We start from the raw sequence: 17,922 nt of genomic DNA, 5'->3' as shown, positions 1-17,922 counted from the left end.
CAGGCAGCCCCTCCCCTCCGCTCTCCATGGATGGAGCTGGAAGGCCCTGAGCAGTGATCCTGAGCCGGCATCTGAGAGACAGCGCTGAGCTTCGAGGTCACCCTTCCTCCCTGGTCCTCTCGACAGAGTCCTCCTGCCCCGAGTCCTTTGCTGAGAGCCCTCCAGGTGCAGGGCCCCCTTTCTGGCCACCCCCCCCATGCCCCCACCCCCCACTGTATGTAGCCGCGGCCACAGGGCCGCCCTCCTTCTCCTGCGTGCAGTTGCTTGCTCTGCACGCACCTTCCCCCCACCCCGCGGTCCGGTGGGTTCTGCCCAGCGGGGACAGTCCTGTCGCTCATTCCACAGACCCTTCAGGGACACGTGCTTCCTTTGTGCCGGGCACTGCGCCCACTTCTGGGGTCAGGAGCTCGCCCGTGGGGGGGGTGAGACGGATGACGCCAGAGGCCGTTCATTTCCGCCGGTCGCCACCACCCGCTGAGTTGCTCAGCCCGGACCTGGGTGTCCTGCCCGATGCTTCTCCCCGCAGATCTCGTTGGGTTCCCCTCCCCCCCGACACACGCCTTCGCTTTTCACCTCCATGTCACAGCATGATATGCTGTGCCCTCTCTGCACGCGTGTTGTTTCACACACGTGCGTTTCTGTGGGATGAATTCCTGCGAGTGGGCTCGCCAGGTCTCATGGTCTCAGCCCTTGTCACTTTGACGGGTCTGACCAAGCCGCTCCCGGGAGCTGAGCTCATCCACACTCCCTCCCGCCGAGCGTGCTGGGGCCTGTTCCCCGCCGCCTGGCCCTGGCGACGCGCTCCGAGACTTCGATGCTCGCCCGTCTGATAAGCGAAGCCGGGTACTCCGTGCTCATTGTGCTTGTACATCTCATTATGATGAATAAAATTTAGCTGTTTAAGTCTAAAATAAAGAAAAACAACTACTAAAACCCAAACAACTCCATCTGAGCCCTTCCCTGTCTAGCCTGCTTAGAATTGGGGGCTTGGTTCCCGGCCCCCGTGGCGATGCGGGGCGTGGCCCGGCAGGAGGCGGGAGGCGGGGACCCTCGGTCCGGTTCACTCGGGCGTGCAGCCCCGCCCCGAGTCCGCCTCCCGCAGGCAGCCTGGGCGGAGCACGTGGGCCAGTGGGAGGTGCAACGCGGCCCGATTTATTCCTGTCCAGGAGCAGCAGTGAGAGCCCCGCGGTCTGCACAGCGCGATCCCAGACGCACACCTAGTTCAGCAGCCTGACTACCCTCAGCATGCCGGGCCCCCGCCTGCTGGCGGCGCTCTGCGGCGTGCTGCTCTGCGCCTCCGGCGTCTCCGCTGGCTCCGGTGAGTGATCGCGCCGCCCTCCGCGCTCTCGCCCCTCCTCTGCGCTGGGAAGTTCGGTGCGGCGCCCTGCCTCCACCTCCACTGTTGACAAACTTGGGCGGAGAGTCGCCGCCGGGCCCGGCAGGGCAGAGGGGCGACTCCCCGGGCTGCGCCCCGGTGGCTGTGCTCCGTCTCTCCTTCGGTCTCTCCCGCTGTCTCTGCCCCGGGGAGGTGGAAAGTTTGGCCGGCGAGAGAGGCTAGAGCGTTGGGCGGTGGCTCGGGACACTGGGTGACAGCCGGGCATCCCCACGGAGGTGGCTTACCCATCACGAAGGAATCCGCTGTGTAGGGCCCCTCTTTTCCCACCTGTAAAGTGAGGCCACTGGACTGGGACAGACTCGCGGGCGCCTTCCCCACCGTAAGTTTCTACGACTCTTGCGCTGATAGGTCTTCAGCCAACTTTCTCCCGCGAGTCCCTTGCCCGCCCTGGTCGCCGGTCCGTTTCCGCCCGCGCTCATGTCCAGTGGCCAAGGGGAGGGAGGGCTGGGGAGCCGGTGGGATGGGAGGCTCTGGATGGGGCCCCGGAGGAGTCTACGGAGCCTGGAGAAGAGCTTGGAAGCGGGCTGCCTCCCGCTGCGGCTCCCGACTCCTTCCGCGGCCTTGGCCTGCTGTGCAGTATCATCCCTGGGCCTCCTCCCCCGCCCAGGAGGCCTCCCAGCAGCGCGGGCCTCCAGCAGCAGGCGGGGTCCGGGGGATGCCCCATCCCCTTCATGGTGGGGCCACGCGGGCCCCCTCCGGGGCTGGGAAAAGGGGGTGGAAGGGTGATAGGGACTCCTCGGGCACCCCCTCCATCGTTTTCTCATGGAAGCAGCATTGACTGAAGCGAGGGAGGGGGTGGAGCCCCGCGGAGGCCTGGCCCTGCGCCCTGAGACTGCCTGACCCCCGCCCCTAGCGGAAGCCTCTAAGGGCACTCCAGACTCCCCCGCACTGGGGAGCTGGTGGCTCTCCCGGAGGCCCCGAGAGGCGGCTGGGTCTTGTCCCTTTCCCTTCCTCTCAGTCCCTGCGGCCCGAGCCTTGATGAAATGTCCCTGGTGAAATCTGCCCAGAGGGTAGGATCCTGAAATCCCAAGTGTGGTTAAGTAAGGGACCAATCAGGCTTTTCCTGGGAAGGGGAAGCACCCAGGCTACCGCTGCGCACAGGTGAGTCAGCCTAAGGCCGGCCAGGAAGGGACACCTTTCCCTCCCCCCCCCCCTCGCTGGACCGCTCTGCCCTGGAGCAGTTTGGGGTGGGGTGCTTTTGGGAGGAGGAGGAGGAGGATCCGCCTTCGGACCTTGCTGGGATAGGAGCCCAGGACACTGGACATTCCCAAAACTCCGGGGCCTGAGCCACCGTCAGCCAGGTCAGGCGAGGGGATTAATCTGCTATTTAAAGCCAGTGACTAATAGCTCTTCTGGAGGGAGCCGCCTAAGCTCCTGAGGCCCGCGCCGCGGTGGAGTTCTGAGGGCTCCATTGCTCAGTAACGGTACTCCCTTCCCCGGAGCCCAGACCCAGCTCTGGGGCTTTGGGGTCTCTGGGGTGCCCTCCAGCCCGGCGTGGCGAAACTGCGGGGAAGAAAAGATGTTTCTCACGTGTGGCCCCACGCGGGTGTGGAGTCTGGGGCAGCTCTCAGGGACACTGAGGTCAGGGGACCCTCCTGCGCCAGGCTCACCTCGGTCACAGGGCCGAGGGCCCTGGGAAGCAGCCCACACCGGTCCCCCAGGAGGCCCCCGGCCGGAAGCTGTGATGTCCGCCAGCCCTCCTTCCACCTCCGAGGGCCTGGCCCAGCCTTTCTCCAGTCCGCCTGTCCTCCTCTCTCCTCCTCCTGGCTCCCTCTCGCCCAGAGGCCTGGGGCGGCCTTCCTGAAGCTGTCCTGACTCCCGCCTCCCCGGTCCTGTCCTGTCCCGCTTCCCCCCAGCAGCCGGAGGGATCTTTGCGTCGCCACAAAACGCCTCCCCAGCCCAGGCGAGCGGGGTCCCATCTCCACAGATGACAGCTCCCTTCTCCGACGTGGAGCCAGGTCCCGCCTTCCCGCCTCAGGCGCGGGAATGAATGTCTGGCATGTTTTTTCCTGGCAGACCGTGGTGGGGAGGAGGAGAGAAGGTCATGAGCCCCTGGTCCCCTGGTCGGCAGGTGGAAAAGTCTGACCCTGTCATTCTCACTGGCCCCGACGTCTGGCCCCGGCCGCCCTGTCCAGCTACGTCTTCCTGTTCTCCCAGCACGCCACGCTCTCTGCGGCTGCTCTTCTCTAGAGTGTTCTTCCCTCCTCAGCGTGGCACGCTCCCACTCTGCCTCGCAGGCCAGCGCGCCTGTCCCCTCCTCGGCGGAACCGCAGCTTCCTCGGCACAAACCACACTTCCAGGGGCCCCTCGTGCAGGCTTCTGTCGGAGCGCACGGTGCCTGTCGCTCCCGTTGAATTGTCCGTCTCTTTCCTGAGGCTTCTTGAGGCCCGGACGACGCCTGATTTCTCTGTCTGGGGGGCCCAGCTCGCACGTTCCTGGTAGTTGCCCCTCCCCCCCTAATGTTTATTGCATGAACGAATTGTCCTGAGCCAGAGCTGCCCCCACAGGTGACTTGTGTGAACCCGAGTGCCTGAACGGTGGGACCTGCCTGGTGGGCCAGCACAACCTCCCCTCCTACTGCCTCTGCCCCGAAGGCTTCTCGGGCCTCACCTGCAATGAGACTGAGACAGGTACCCGCCCCGGGCTGCGCCCGCCACCCACCTCTCGCTCCAGTGTCGGCCCAGGCTGCCGGGTGGAGCTACTACTGGCCTGGCCTGTCCTGAAGGGGACAGTGTCCCCGGTAGCTGTCCATTGTCAGCCAGCATTGGCCCGGAAGCTCCCGAGCCACTTGAAAAGCTGGGTGCTTCCTTTGGGGGGGGCGGATGCACCTACACACGACGACCCTGGCGCCAGGCTGGCCTGGGCTCCATCAGGCAGAGTCGGGGGTGGGGGGAGGGGATGGTGGAGGGAGATGGGCAGTGGGTTGAGTTTGGGCAGTGGGTCCTTTTGGGCTAGGTCCCCAGCTCCTTCCTGATCACCTGCACATCCCACCTGCCTCCTCCTCCCCAGGTGCCTGTTTCCCAAACCCCTGCCACCACGATGCCGAATGCCAGGTGACTGATGAGTCACAGCGCGGGGATGTCTTCAGACAGTACATCTGCAAGTGCTCGCAAGGCTACACAGGCATCCACTGTGAGACCGGTGAGCATCTGGTGGGGGGGGCATGCTTGGGGGGCGGGTGCACAGCCCCGGGCTGCAGTCCTGGCAGCCGGGCGGAGTCTGGCCTTACTCCTGCGTCAGGGCTTCCTGGGGAGACGGAGGTGGGGCCGAGCCCCAGTGAGGCTAGGGACTGGCCAGGGTTCCGTGGTTGCTCCCCTGGCTTCTTTCTGCCTGGCCCTCTCTGCTGGGGCTGCAGGCCGGGCCTGATGTCCCTGAGGGTGATGGGGGCCCCTGCAGTCCCGTCGGTGCTGTTGCCTGGGGCCCCGTGAACCAGACAAATAGCATGAGGGTCAAGTCTTGGGGTTTTTCTACCAAGAGGGGAAAACAAACACGTTGACCTTTTGGGGCCCAGGGGGTCAGTACAGGAGGCTCGAGTCCCGGGGTGGGACGGCTCCCGGCCCACGTGTGGCCTGCGGCCCCGGCAGAGGTTGGCGAGCAGGGAGAGGGGCCTGGTCTGGCGGGCCCTCCCCTCCCAGCCAGCGGTCAGGGGCCGGGCTTGTGCAGAGGGGCTGACTGGCCTGGCCTGGCTGGCCTGCTCGGTCATCCCCTGGCCACAGCCTCAGAATGGCCCTGGGACGGTGCCCAGCTGACGCTGCCCGCGGTCGTGGCTCTCAGCGTCCTCTCTCCCAGCCGAGCGGGAGTCCCTCCCCCCAGACCAGGGCTCTCCTGGAAAGCCCGCAGCCAGGCCCAGGGCCAGGTGTTGGGGGGGGCGGGGGGGGCAGATTTTTGCGGGCTTTTGGGCCTCTCACTGAGTGTCTCAGGCCGAGGGTGCAGGCAGTTCTCCTCAGGCAGATTTGGGGACCCTGCTGACCTCCAGAAGGGGGAGGGAGGCCTGGGCCAGCTGGCTGGGAGCCGGGGCCCTGGGCTGAGGCCAGTGTGTTGGATGCCCTGGGTGGAGCGATGTGTGGGAGGGGTATGGCGGGGGGCTCACCAAAGCCGACAGCCAGGTGGGCCCTCTAATTACTGAGCTGGGAGCCGGGGTAACCATGGGTGTGCCCGAGGTGGAAGTACCCACCTAGCCTCCTGGCTGGTGGCACCTGGGGCAGAGGCAGGAGGCGACCACAGAGGCAGAACAGCCCCTCGGAGAGACCTTCTCGGCCCCTTCGCGGTATGCGCTGTGTTTCCCGGGAGCCCACAAGGGTCCCACGGGCTTAGAGAATGCGCGCTGGGGCCCTCAGGTGCGGACACATGGGGCGTGAGGACAGGCCAGACCTGGTTGAGATCTCCACCCGGCCGCTGGCCAGCTCTGGGCTCCAGCGTCCAGCCCCACTCACACCTCACTGTCCCTGCATGAGCCCGGGGAGGGCAGGAGGGCCATCTGCCGCTGCCACTGGGTTCTCTGCCTGGGGGCCAGGAGAATGGCTCCCCCCACCCCTCCCCCTCCGACCGCATTGCTGGGGTGATGGTGAGGGTGACGGGGGCCTTGGTCAGGGGCAGCTTCCCAGTGGCTGGGTCAGGACCGGCAGGTGGACAGGGCAGAGGGTCCAAGAGAACACAGAGTGGCCTTCACGCCCCACCCAGGAAACCCCTGCTGTGTGGGATTCTAGAAAACCCCACACAGATGTGCTATGGCCTTACTGAGGGGCCGCTCCTCCCAGGGCCATCCTGGGCAGCCAGGGCGGGGCTGGGCTTGGTGGCCCTCCTGGCGGAGGCTGCCGTCACGGCCGGGTCATGTGTACAGGCCTGGGTCCTGCCCCGAGACTCTGCCCGCCGGCCTCCCCCTCACCACCTCCTCCTGGGGTCTCCTCTGGGGCCACCGTGTCCCTCTGTGCTCTCTGCCCTGGGCCCTCGGCGGGGACCCCACCGTCTGCATCTCTTGTCCTCCGGGCCCCACCTGCTCGGGGGGCCAGCCGACTGCCACCCCCCTCCCTCCCTGCAGTCTGCAGAATGCCGCTGGGCATGGAGACCGGGGCCATTGCCAACTGGCAGATCTCCGCCTCGTCCATGCTCTTGGGCTTTATGGGTCTGCAGCGCTGGGCCCCGGAGCTGGCCCGCCTGCACCGCTCGGGCATCGTCAACGCCTGGACAGCCAGCAACTACGATAAGAAGCCCTGGATCCAGGTGAGGAGGGGACAGCCCCAGAGTGGGTGGCGCGGTGGGAGGGGAGCAGGGGCAACGGCGTGCCTGCCTTTGGGGGCCACCATGGGAGGGTTCATATGGGGGTCCCTGTAGCAAAGCAGCAAGCAGGTTCCCTCAGATGAAGTGTCTGATGGAGGGCAGCCTGGGGGGGCCTGGAATGGGTGGTTGGGGCGGGGGGCGGACCCAGGCTGTGCAGGGCCTGTCTGCACTGGGCGAGGCCTCCGGGGTGGGGACCCTTGTCCTGCCTGCTTTATCCCTTCTCCGGGTGGGGCAGGGGAGGGGGCACAAGGGACGAGGGAGCTGTAAGTGTCCTGCCCGCCCATCTGGGACCAGGTGAACCTGATGCGGAAGATGCGGGTGACAGGCGTGGTAACGCAGGGCGCCAGTCGCGCGGGCAGCGCCGAGTACGTGAAGACTTTCAAGGTGGCGTACAGCCTCAACGGGAGGAAGTTCGAGTTCGTCCAGGTGGACGGGGGCTTTGGAGACAAGGTGAGGCCACATGGGCCCTAAGGGGGGGCTGCGGTGTTGTTTGAGGGCCCCCGGCGGGGTGAGGGTGCCCTAGGTGGATGGCCGAGAGCTGGCTCTTCAGGTGCAGCCTGGTCCCCAGAGACAGGGAAGCCCAGAGTGTTCCGTGAGCTGTGGTCACAAGTAATGGCCCCACTTTATCGATGGGGATCGTGAGACTCAGAGAGCTCCAGAGGCCCGTTGAGGGTGGCCGAGGGTTGGGGGTGGGGCTGAGCCTGCACCCCCCCCCCCCCCCCCCCCCCGTGCATGGCAGTGCAGCTCGCACCCAGCGCCAGGACGCCGTAGACGTCATGTGTTGTGGGAAAATCGCCACAGTCAGGTGCCTTCTCCTGATCTGCACAGAGGCACCCTGTGACTTGCAGGTGGCCCCGTGTGACAGAGAGGTTGGTTTATGCCCAGGCACCGATGACCCGGGAAGGTGGGGCCAGGGGACCCTGGGTTGTCGAGGACGGCGGGTGGGGGCAGGAGGCGGGCCGAGCCCCTGGTGGTTCTGCTCAGCCCCCTCCCCCGCCCCTCGGGCCAGAGGAGAAGGGGCCTGCCCACGCTGACCATTCCCCCAACCTGCCTCGTCCTCCTCCCAGATATTTGTGGGCAACGTGGACAACAACGGCCTGAGGACCAACATGCTGGACACCCCCCTGGAGGCACAGTACGTGCGGCTGGTGCCGGTGACCTGCCACTGGAGCTGCACCCTGCGCTTCGAGCTCCTCGGCTGTGAGCTGAACGGTGAGTGCGGGTGGGGGGGGTGCTGTGGTCCAGCCTCTGCACAGCCTCCCTTCTCAGCCGGGCCCCCGCACCCCAGAGGGACCCCCCAGCCCTGCCCAGGCGCTCTCTCTCTGCCGACCCACGGCATTCCGGCGGGTAGAGAGCGAGAGAGACACCGCTTCCCTTTTCGAAGTATTTTTTCACCTATTCTCATCGGTGCCGCGAGCTCCTGGAGCACGTAAGGTTCGTGCTGTCGGGCAGATGTCAGCTCCGGGGGAGCAGGGGGCTGGGCTGGCTGTCATTCCCAGAGCCCGGGGAAATGCTTGGTGAATGAGTGAGCGCGGCGGGGCCCGGATAAATTATGTATCAAGGGCGCGCAGCTTGTAGGTATTAAAACTTGGTATAGATCCCAGGGCTTCGAACACCCACCCATCTGGGTCTTTGCTCCTCTCCCCGCCCCCAACCTCCAGTTGCCTGCAGGGAAGAGAACCATGGGGCTTCCAGGGTCGCAGGGCTGGAGCTGGCGCTTCCTACTGCCGTGGCCAGAGACAGCCCCAGAGGGAGGAATGGGGGACCAGAAAGGGACAGGTTTCCTTTGAGCCAGGAAGAACTCACCGGGTGGGAGGGTCCGGGTTGGGGGTGGGGGGCCCGTGGTCAGGGTGCCAGCTGCGATCTACCAAGCAGCTCCCTCTTTCTGCAGCCACAGTGCCACCTGCTGGCCACTGGCGGAACTGGAGGGCAGACCGCAGAGCGGGGATCGCACTCTCTGCCTTGCTCATCTTACCAAGACCCGCGCACCCTCTGTGCCCCCTTTGCCCTCTGAGGCCCTTCTCCCTGGGCTCCCACTTCCCACACCACCCAGGAGCACTCAGAGCCGAGTTCTGTGTGCCTGGCTGGGTTGAGTCTTTTTGTGTTTTATAGTATGAGCTCCAAGGGCCACTGCCAACATTTTGAGCCTAATCATTTAAGTGGGAAGTTAAGGAATTGCTTTCTGGGTGAAAAAGGTGAAGGGATTAAGTTAAAAAAAAAAAGAAGAAGAAAAAGAAGAAGGAAGGAAAAGAAAAGGAAAAAGAAGAACAAAAGAAAGCCAGAGACACAGATAGCAGCGTGGTGAAGGCCAGAATGAAGGGGGCTGGGGGAGGGGGGAGTTCTTCCGGCTCTGACTCCCGCCTGCTGGAGCCCCGCTCTCCGATGGGCCTGCACTAGGTAGCACGGCCCCGGGTGGGCGTGTGGACGGTGGGGGTGATGTCACAGTGTGGCGATCAGGGGCTTGTGTGTGTGACCTGGCACAGCGGTTGTCTCTCGGCCTCAGTTTGCTCATCTGTGAAACGGGGGTGCCAGTCTCTTTGTTCAGGTCTCTGGGTGGTAGATAAATGCCTGAAGTAAGCACTGAGTCAATGAGAGGGTTGTTCTTCACGTGCTGGACGATAATCCCAGGACTCAGCAGTGCCGTAGCAGCGATAGAGGACATGCCATCTGTCTAGAGGAGGGACAGGTCCTGCCCAGGGGAGGTAGTCAGGGCAGGCTTCTTGGAGGAGGTGTCTCACAAGTCAGGCCTTGAAGGAGGGTAGGAAGCGGTGGATCAGGGCCTGCCCTGGTGCCAAGGAGACATGTCAGGCGGTGGGGGTGGGAGCTGAGGGCAGCCGGCTGCAGGGAGCAGTGGGTGGGGCGGGCAGTGAGGAAGGAGGGTGGTTTGGCTCTAAAACGCAGGAGCTTCTGGCTGGCGTCCGAGAGGATGTCAGGGGCTGGTCGGATCCACACAGCTCTCTCTCCCGTGTCGCCTTGTGCTCGAACCCCTGGGGGGCCGTGGACCCCAGATCTGAGTGACAGCCCCCCTGTTGGCAGGATGCTCCGAGCCCCTGGGCCTGAAGGACTACACCATCTCCGACGCGCAGATCACAGCCTCCAGCACCTACAAGACCTGGGGCGTGAACTCCTTCAGCTGGTACCCCTTCTACGCGCGGCTGGACAAGCAGGGCAAGTTCAACGCCTGGACTGCGGAGAGAAACTCTGCCTCCGAGTGGCTGCAGGTGGGCCCGGCCCCTTGGGCGGGATCGGGTGGGGCCGCCCGCTCTTTGACCTCCTCACGGCCCAGGCTTCTGCTCCCCAGGAGGGAATTTCCGAAGAGCCTTGTTTTTTCCCTTTCTTCCTGCCAAGTGCCCCACCTTCCTCCCCATTCTGTAATTCCAAGGCGGAGGGGGATGCTGAGTGCTGCTTTGGATGGAGGAAGGGCGTGTGAGTGTGTGTGTGTCGGGGGGGGGGGGGGGGGGGGGGGAGAGCCACCTCCACTGGCCGGCACAGGGTGACAAGGCCGGGCCCACGGACAGACAGCAGGCCCGGGTGGAGGAGGGACACCTGAGACAGGCACCTCGGGACCTCCCTTCCGGAGCACAGAGCACGTGCTCTCTGACTCGGTGTCTGAGACGCCCCAGGGGACGCCCTCGGCCAACACTGGGAAACACAAGCGAATCTCGGAACCCCAGGGGCTCCACTCGGGTTCCACGGGAGGAAGCCGGGTCCTGGCAGGGTGAGGACCTGCCCAGGCGTGCCTGCTGCTTGGCGGCGCGTTGAGTTTGCCCCCTGGGCCTCGAGGCTGCCCGCACAGGGGCGGGTGGCTGGCCACCCAGGGTGGTCAGGGACTCTGGGGCCAGAGTGTCTGTCTCTGGGCCCCAGGGAACACAGCATCAGCCTGTGGAGCCGGCTTCCGTGAGGAGCTGCCAGGCTTTTGGGCTCCTGGGGACAAGGTCAGGCTGAGGGCGGGCCTGCAGGGGGCCTCGGGGGCAGGGAGGGGTCGGCCAGGGCCCAGGCTCCGAAGTCGGAGCTCTGCTGCCCCACATTGCCTCACTGTGTCTGGTCCGACAGTCGGTGGTATTTATGCCCATTTTATTGATGAGGAAACTGAGGCCCTGCCAAGTGAAGTAGCCTTTCCCAAACTGCAGTTCACGTCTCTGGGTGTCTGCCTTTTCCCACTGCACTGGAAAGGGTCCAAGCAAAGAAAATGCAGTGGTTTTTGTTTGTTTGTTTGTTTGTTTGTTTTGTTTCCCCTGTAGATCGACTTGGGCTCCCAGAAACAGGTGACCGGCATCATCACGCAGGGGGCCCGAGACTTCGGCCACATCCAGTATGTGGCAGCCTACAAGGTGGCCTACAGTGACGATGGCTTGACCTGGACCGAGTACAAGGACGAGGGGGCCGAAGAGAGCAAGGTGAGTGTCTGTCTGCTGCCCGCCCCGTGCCACTTGGGGGGTGCCCTGCGCGTCGGGCCTGGGACTCTGGGTGGGCGGGCCTGCTCGGGGGTCCTCCTGACGCCCTCTCCGCCCCCAGGTCTTCCCAGGCAACCTGGACAACAACTCCCACAAGAAGAACGTGTTTGAGACGCCCTTCCTGGCCCGCTTCGTGCGCATCCTGCCCGTGTCCTGGCACAACCGCATCACCCTGCGCGTGGAGCTGCTGGGCTGTTAGTGGGTCTGGCTCCGGTGGCCGGGGCAGCTGCCCCTTCCCGCCCCCTGACCTTCCGTGGACCTGCTGCCCCCTCCTCCACCCACCCCCCTCCTGATTGTAGTGCCTGGCGGGGGCCCCTGTCACCTGTCCCTCCCTCTGTCCTCACGCCTCACCTCCCACCTGCCCTCGGCACCCAGCCCGCACGCGGTGGGAGCGCAGTAGTAGGTCTGGGACGGACAAGGAAGAGCGAGGCCGGGGTGTGGGCTACCTGCACCTCTGTGTCCTCCATAGCCCGCCCCACCCCCACCCCGTCCCCCTGGCCCTGCGGGGCCGGGCTGGAGATCACAGCCCTCCCACCAGGCCCTGAGGGGTGACGCTGCCACTCTCTGTGCTGTGCCTGGCCTGTGGCCACTCCCACCTCATCTCCCTAGAGGCCCCTCTGACCCCCTGTGCTGCAGCCCGGAAAGACAGAACGGGGTGGGGCGGGTCTGTGGAGAGGCGTGGGTGGGCACCGGGGTCCCGAGAGCACTGGCAGCTTCCAAAATATATTTATGTCACTCCCCAGAGCACTTGCTGTGTGGTCCAGTGTCGCTGTGTTGAAACGGGCTTTGTGTTGTGCTGGCCCCCCCGCCCTCCATCCTCTGTCCTCCCACAGCCCCCGAGGGCTCATCAGCCGCCGGGCTATAGATAGCTTCGCAGCTGGAGGAAGGAGGAGGCTCCTGGGGGACCCCACGGGGGAGGGGGTGGGCAGCACTCTGCTGAGTGGGCGCAGGGCCCCCTTGCTGAGTGCGCTGGTTCTGAGAGGCCATCGGCATATTCGCTCCGTGACAGGGAGAAACGCCCCAGGGGTCCCCTCCAGCCCTCCCCCAGGCCGGGGCCACCAGGATGTGGCTATGGCGGGGGTGTGTGCAGGCCGGTGCCTGATGATCTGGGGAAGGGGAGTCTTGTAGTGAGGACACTGATGAGCTGGAAAAGGGGCAAATGAGACCCCCTAGCATTGCAGGCCTTGTGACACAGGCAGGTTTCTGGGGACAAACTTGGGGAGCCGCGCCCTGATGTACACCAGCCGGCTGCCAAAGGGAGGGTGCGGCGGAGGGTGCGGCAGGTGGTGCTGGAGCCCAACCAGGGGAACCTGTCTGGAGGCAATTGCTTCCAGAGAACCACCCGTGCCAGGGCTCCTTGGCTGGGCAGGGATGGAAGAAGCAGCCCGGGCCGAGGTCTGCAGGGGCCGGGGGGTCCCTGGGCCCACCCATTCCAGTTTCAGAGCTCTCTCTCTGTGGGGCTGCACGGTTCAGTCAGCTTTTCTGGATGGCCGCTGGCCGCAGGACTCCCTCCAGGGAGCGTCCCCACCCCCAGCCCTGCTCTGCCTCCCCTGGGCACCAACCAGCACACTGTGGCGGGGCACCTCGCCCCGAAGCTCTGCCCTGGGACGGTTCTGGCTGCATCCTGGAGAGAACCCGGGAGTCTCACCTGTGAAGGGGAACCGGCTCCAATCCCATCTGTTCGTGTGCCCCTGTCTGTGGTGTTGGAGGTTTTCTGAGGCCCGTCTCACTAGGCGACCAGCCACGTAGGCTGGTGGGCAGCGCTCACAGAGACCCGCGGGGACTCTGGAATAGCCTGCGCCACCTTTCAGGCCCTCCTCCTGCTTACGTTCGCTGCCTTGGAGGGGGACCCTGGACTGGGCTCCCCTCTTCCCTCCCCCCTCCTGTCCTTGGCTCCTCTCCCCGGGCAGCCTCCTGCACTGACAGATCACCTCCACAAATTCCCTTTTTTTAAATTCCCGTCTGCAGTCGCCAAGGCCAGCTCTGAGAATGCATCTGCTGGCCAGCGCCGCCTCCAGCTGGCACATTAAACTCTGCTGTGACAAAGCTGGCTTCCCCTGGCCGGCTGGCCGGCCCTCTCCCTACACCTGTGGCTGTCAGCTTGTTGACCTGCCCCTCCCTGGAGCCCAGTCTCCTTTCTGGTCCTGGTTTAAATGTAGTGGGGTGATTAGGGGCCCTGGCCCCGAAGTTGGACAGCCTGGCTCCAAATGACCTTTGACAATCTACTGAAATCCCCGGAGCCTCAGAAATAATACGAGGAACACCACCTAGGCAAAGCTGGGCCCCTCAGAGATGCTTATAAGAGTGTCCTAGTTGGGCCCTGGCTGGTGTAGCTCAGTGGATTGAGTGCGGGCTGCGAACCAAAGTGTCGCAGGTTCGATTCCCAGTCAGGGCACATGCCTGGGTTGCAGGCCACAGCCCCCAGCAACCACACATTGATGTTTCTCTCTTTTTCCTTCCCTTCCCTCTCTAAAAATAAAATAAATAAAATATTTTTTTAATTTTTTTTTAAGATCTTATTTATTTATTTTTAGAGAGGGAAGGGAGGGAGAGAGAGAGAGAGAAAGAGAGAGAGAAACATCAATGTGCGGTTGCTGGGGGTTCTGGCCTGCAACCCAGGAATGTACCCTGGCTGGGAATCGAACCTGGGACACTTTAGTTCCCAGCCCACGCTCAATCTACTGAGCTACGCCAGCCAGAGCTATAAAATATTTTTTAAAAAAGAGTGTCCTAGTTGGTACTTCCATTTACCCCCTTTCCAATCCATCCTGCACACCGTGGTCGGTCATCTCCTCGCGGGCTCCCCATTGCCCATCAAGCCCGGCTTCTCTGCGCGCAGGCCAGCCGCCAGTCCCCGCATCTCTGCTCTGATTGGCTCCCGGCCGCGCATGCGCAACGCACACAGGAAGTCAGCACGTGCATGGAGCTGTGTTGGTGTGTTTAGGAGGATCCTCTGGGCTCAGTGACCCCATGGCTCGCTTTAGGCTTCTCTGCTGAGGAAACTGCCCGGCCTGGGACCCTTGTGGGTCTGGACAGGAAAGAAAACACCCTGTTCAGACAGGCGTCCTGGGAGGTGGCTGCCCAGATGCCAGTGCCTCTCCTGACCCCAGGGCCACTGAGTCAAGCTCCACCTACCCACGAGGGTGTCCGACACGGAAGGGTGTGGCCGGCGTTTTCAGGATGGCCAGTCTCGAGGGGGGAAAGGCAGGCATACAGAACCCTCCCTCCTCTTTCACCTGCAGAGGGCTGTCCTGGCTTAGTTCCATGGTTTAGGGCAAACAACAGCATCTTAATGGGATTTGCCCCCTCAGACTCTCCATTCCCCCACTCACCTCCTTCCCCAAGATGTGACGGCCTCAGCTCCTGGACACTCCCTTCGCACCTCCGCCAGCAGCCCCGCAGTGTGCACGTGGTCCCCAGCCAGTCTCCAGCCTGGAGCGTGCTCGAGGCCGTGGCACCTCCTCCCTTTGGACCCGACCCCTGTAGGGAAAGGGGCGTGTGTTCCTTTAAGGGGCAGGCCCGGCGGGAGCTCGGGGGTTTGTCCTCAGCTGCTTCCTTTCTGGCCATTCGAGGACCCCAATCCGTCTGTTTCCTTTAATCCGGCTAGCCCGCGTCCTCAAACCCAAGCCCCCTGAGCCCTTGGGGCATCGAGGAGCCGTGGGGCGACAGTGCTTTCCTCCCTCCCGCCTCCGGGGCTCCCACGGGCCGCACGCCTCCTGGGGTAGCGGCCAGGCGCGAGGGCTGAGAGGCCCTTGGCTGCAGAAACCAGCGGGGGCGCCCGGGGCACACGTGAGGTGAAAGCTGTGTCCGCGTGCGCACTGCGAGGAGGCACCGCCGGGGGCGTCCTGGGGCCTCCGGGACCACCGCCCGGTCCAGCCCCGTCCCCACTGGGGGCCGCCTGACTCCTTCCATCGCGTCCACATCGCGTCCACATCGCACAGCGCGCCCTGGGCTGGCTCTTCCCCGGGGCATCCGTCCGCCACTCAGTCCGGGCCACACTGGGGACACCCCGCGGGCGGGCGGACCTGCACTCCCAGCACAAATGCAATGGGTGCCCATCGTTTCAGACCTCAGTCTTCTGGGGTTTCTGCCCTGGGGACAGCGAGAACCGAAGGGACAGGAAGGACGGAGGGTAGAGCCCTGGGTGGAATATGGGTCGCTCTGGGAGAAATTTGGCGCTCGTGAGCAGCCAGGGAGGAAACAGCAGGGTCGTTGGACTCCCTCAGCTCTGTGGCCAGCCTGTGACCCGGCCCGGACGGCGGTCGGGCCTCGGGGACCCTCGGGGGTGCGCCTGCTCTCTGCTGCAGGAGCCGGTGAAGGAGGGGCGCCCTGGCCCCTCTCCGGGCCCTGCACGGCCCAGCAGGCTGGGAAGGCTGGTAGGAGTCACCTCCGCCCTCCGCTTTCCAGTTTCCACTTTCCGGGGGCGGAGGTTTCAAAAGTTCTGGTAACCCTTGTCTAAACTGGGTCTCCGAGGTCAAATTCCTCCCCGCTGCTGAACACCCGAAGGGCAATGCTGCCCTCTGCTGGTGTCCGGGGAACTTGAAGGCTGGTGGGGTTCCGTCTTTCTTCCACGTTGGGGTGCAGCTTATTCTGGTGTGTGGAGGGGTCCCCAGGCGGGTAGCGCTGGGAAAAGCAAAGAAGGCTGATCCATCAGGAGACCTCAATTTTCTCTCACTTCCATCTATTTGCCAAAGGCAAAGCCTTGGCCTCGGTTTCCCCATCTGTAAAGAAGGGAATTGCTTTCTCTCCCAGACAACCAGAGAGGGGAAAGTAAGAGAAAGTTCACTTTGTAACCCGTTCCCCATAGTAACGCGACTATTGTTGAGTGCTGCCCCCGCCCTACCTGGTGGTAGTCTAAGGACTCTGCAGACCCGCCCTCCCTTAACCTTCACACACATTTCCTGGTGGTTATTGTCATGACTCCCATTGTCAGACCAGGAAAGTGAGGCTCAGTGACTCCTGCCAGGGGCAGACTTTTCGTAAGTGGGTGGAGCCAAAACCGAATCCAGGTGGCCAAGCAACCTAGTATTTCTGAACCTCGGTCTTCTTGTCTGTACAATAGGAATAATAATTGTTGCTTTGCAAGGTTCCTGGGCGGTGACATCCATGAAGGTGCGTCAATAAGCAGGAAGCAGTCCGTCAATATGACAGACTGCTGTGGGTGGTTGGCTGCAAAATGTCGGACCCAGTCCTGCCTCTCCTGCCTCCTGGCTGTGTGGCCTTGGCGTGGTGGCTCCACGTCTCTGTGCCTCTGTTCACCTGTGGGTTAAGTAGGGAGAGTAAAATTCTCCTCGACTGAGGGGACTGCTGGAGGACACCAGGGCATGTTGCTGAGCCGTGAACTACCTCCCTCGGGACTGGTGAGAATGACAGGGGGCCACTGTCAGGATAGCATGGAATGACATCGGTCCAGTGGCTACTTTTCCCAGCACCACATGTCATGGAGTGACTGCGACAAGACTTCTAGCAATTTAAGATCCTCAAACCTTAGCGATGTGTGAATTTCTTAAGGTAAATGGTGACTTAGGAATCCTGGAGATACCTTTCTTTACTGTGATGACAGGTGTCCCTCACTGTACAGACTCTTGCTGGCAACCACCCAGAGCTCAGGAATGAAATAGATGGCACAGTACTGCATTTCCTCCTCCCAAATTCTCCCAACTCTCGACACCCAGATTCTCACCATCCTGGCTCACGGACGCGATATATCTGCAGAGGGCAGGACGCCTGCATGCCTCATTTAACTGCTTCATAGAACTCAACAACATAAAGTTTTCTGGTAACACTAGGAGTCAGGCCCTGGCCGGGTGGCTCAGTTGGTCAGAGAGTCGCCCCATACACAGGTTCGATTCCCAGTCAGGGCATCTGGGAGGTGAGCAATCAATGTTTCTCTCACATCGATGTTTGTTTGTGTGTGTGTGTCTCTCTCCCTCCTTTCCGCTCTCTAAAATCAATAAACATATCCTCAGGTGAGGTTAAAAAAAAAAACACACTAAGAGTCAGATGAAGTTGTGAAGACTGTCCCCTGTGTTAAGAAGAAGATGACTTCACCCTAGGGTCAGATTGTTTTTTAAAAGATTTTATTTATTATATTTAGACAGAGGAGAAGGGAGGGAGAAAAAGGAGAGAGACATCAATGTGTGGTTGCCTCTCATGCGCCCCCTACTGGGGACCTGGCTCAAAACCCAGGCATGTGCCCTGACTGGGAATTGAACCAGCAACCTTTTGGTTCACAGGCTGGTGCTCAATCCACTGAGCCACACCAGCCAGGGCTAATTGGCCTGTTTTTTTCTCTTCTTTCCTGCTTACCGGGCCACAGCCCTGCCCGGGACACACTGGCACTGCCACTGTGTGCAACGCCGTGGGCCCGCTGCTCCTGGGCCTGCTGCTCTGGCTCCCCTGCCCTGCAGCCTGCCCTTCTACCATGGCTTCTACTACTCCCACCGTCCCCACGGCCCAGACCTGGGCCATGGCGAAGGTGGGTGGCCTCCCCGGTCTGGCTCTTTGCTTCAAAGGGTGAGCAAGACATGCCCTGGCTCCCTCGGTGAAATGCAGGTTCCAGGCTGGGATGAGGGGACTGGGCATGGAGCCAGCCTCTGTTTCCCCACCTGGGCCCCTGCACAGACCAGCCTCACTCCTAAGGCGAGCGGAAGAGATGATTCCGTGACTCAGTGCTTGCCGGCCCCTCGGATGGACCCCAGTGCATTTAAGGACAATCACTTCTTTCACTTCTTCCCCAAGTGCTGCCCCTTAGTCAGGATCCAGCCTAAAAATGTGACCTCCCCTGGCCTCTCC

At 63.0% G+C, this 17,922-nt stretch overlaps 1 protein-coding gene across 3 annotated transcripts; it reads left to right on the top strand.

The window, feature by feature from the left end:
• The first annotated feature begins 1,119 nt into the window (after positions 1–1,119).
• On the top strand, positions 1,120–11,872 carry MFGE8 (milk fat globule EGF and factor V/VIII domain containing). 3 transcript variants are annotated; one of them, XM_028502289.2, is made up of 9 exons: positions 1,120–1,318; positions 3,904–4,026; positions 4,406–4,537; positions 6,435–6,616; positions 6,968–7,123; positions 7,741–7,885; positions 9,710–9,894; positions 10,915–11,070; positions 11,189–11,872. In XM_028502289.2, exons 1-9 carry the CDS (start codon positions 1,246–1,248, stop codon positions 11,324–11,326), a joined length of 1,290 nt encoding a protein of 429 aa, XP_028358090.1. In that variant the 5' UTR covers positions 1,120–1,245; the 3' UTR covers positions 11,327–11,872. The 3 variants fall into 3 exon arrangements, with proteins under 3 accessions (XP_028358090.1, XP_035869048.1, XP_028358092.1); XM_028502291.2 differs by lacking the exon at positions 1,120–1,318 and adding an exon at positions 1,404–1,715; XM_036013155.1 differs by lacking the exon at positions 3,904–4,026 and having other exon boundaries at positions 1,153–1,318.
• The last annotated feature ends 6,050 nt before the right edge of the window (positions 11,873–17,922 follow it).

The sequence above is a fragment of the Phyllostomus discolor genome, chromosome 12 (assembly GCF_004126475.2).
Source record: "Phyllostomus discolor isolate MPI-MPIP mPhyDis1 chromosome 12, mPhyDis1.pri.v3, whole genome shotgun sequence".
Classification (NCBI taxonomy): Eukaryota; Metazoa; Chordata; class Mammalia; order Chiroptera; family Phyllostomidae; genus Phyllostomus; species Phyllostomus discolor.
Note: the sequence above shows the minus strand (reverse complement) of the source record. Positions and strands in the feature narration are given on the sequence as shown.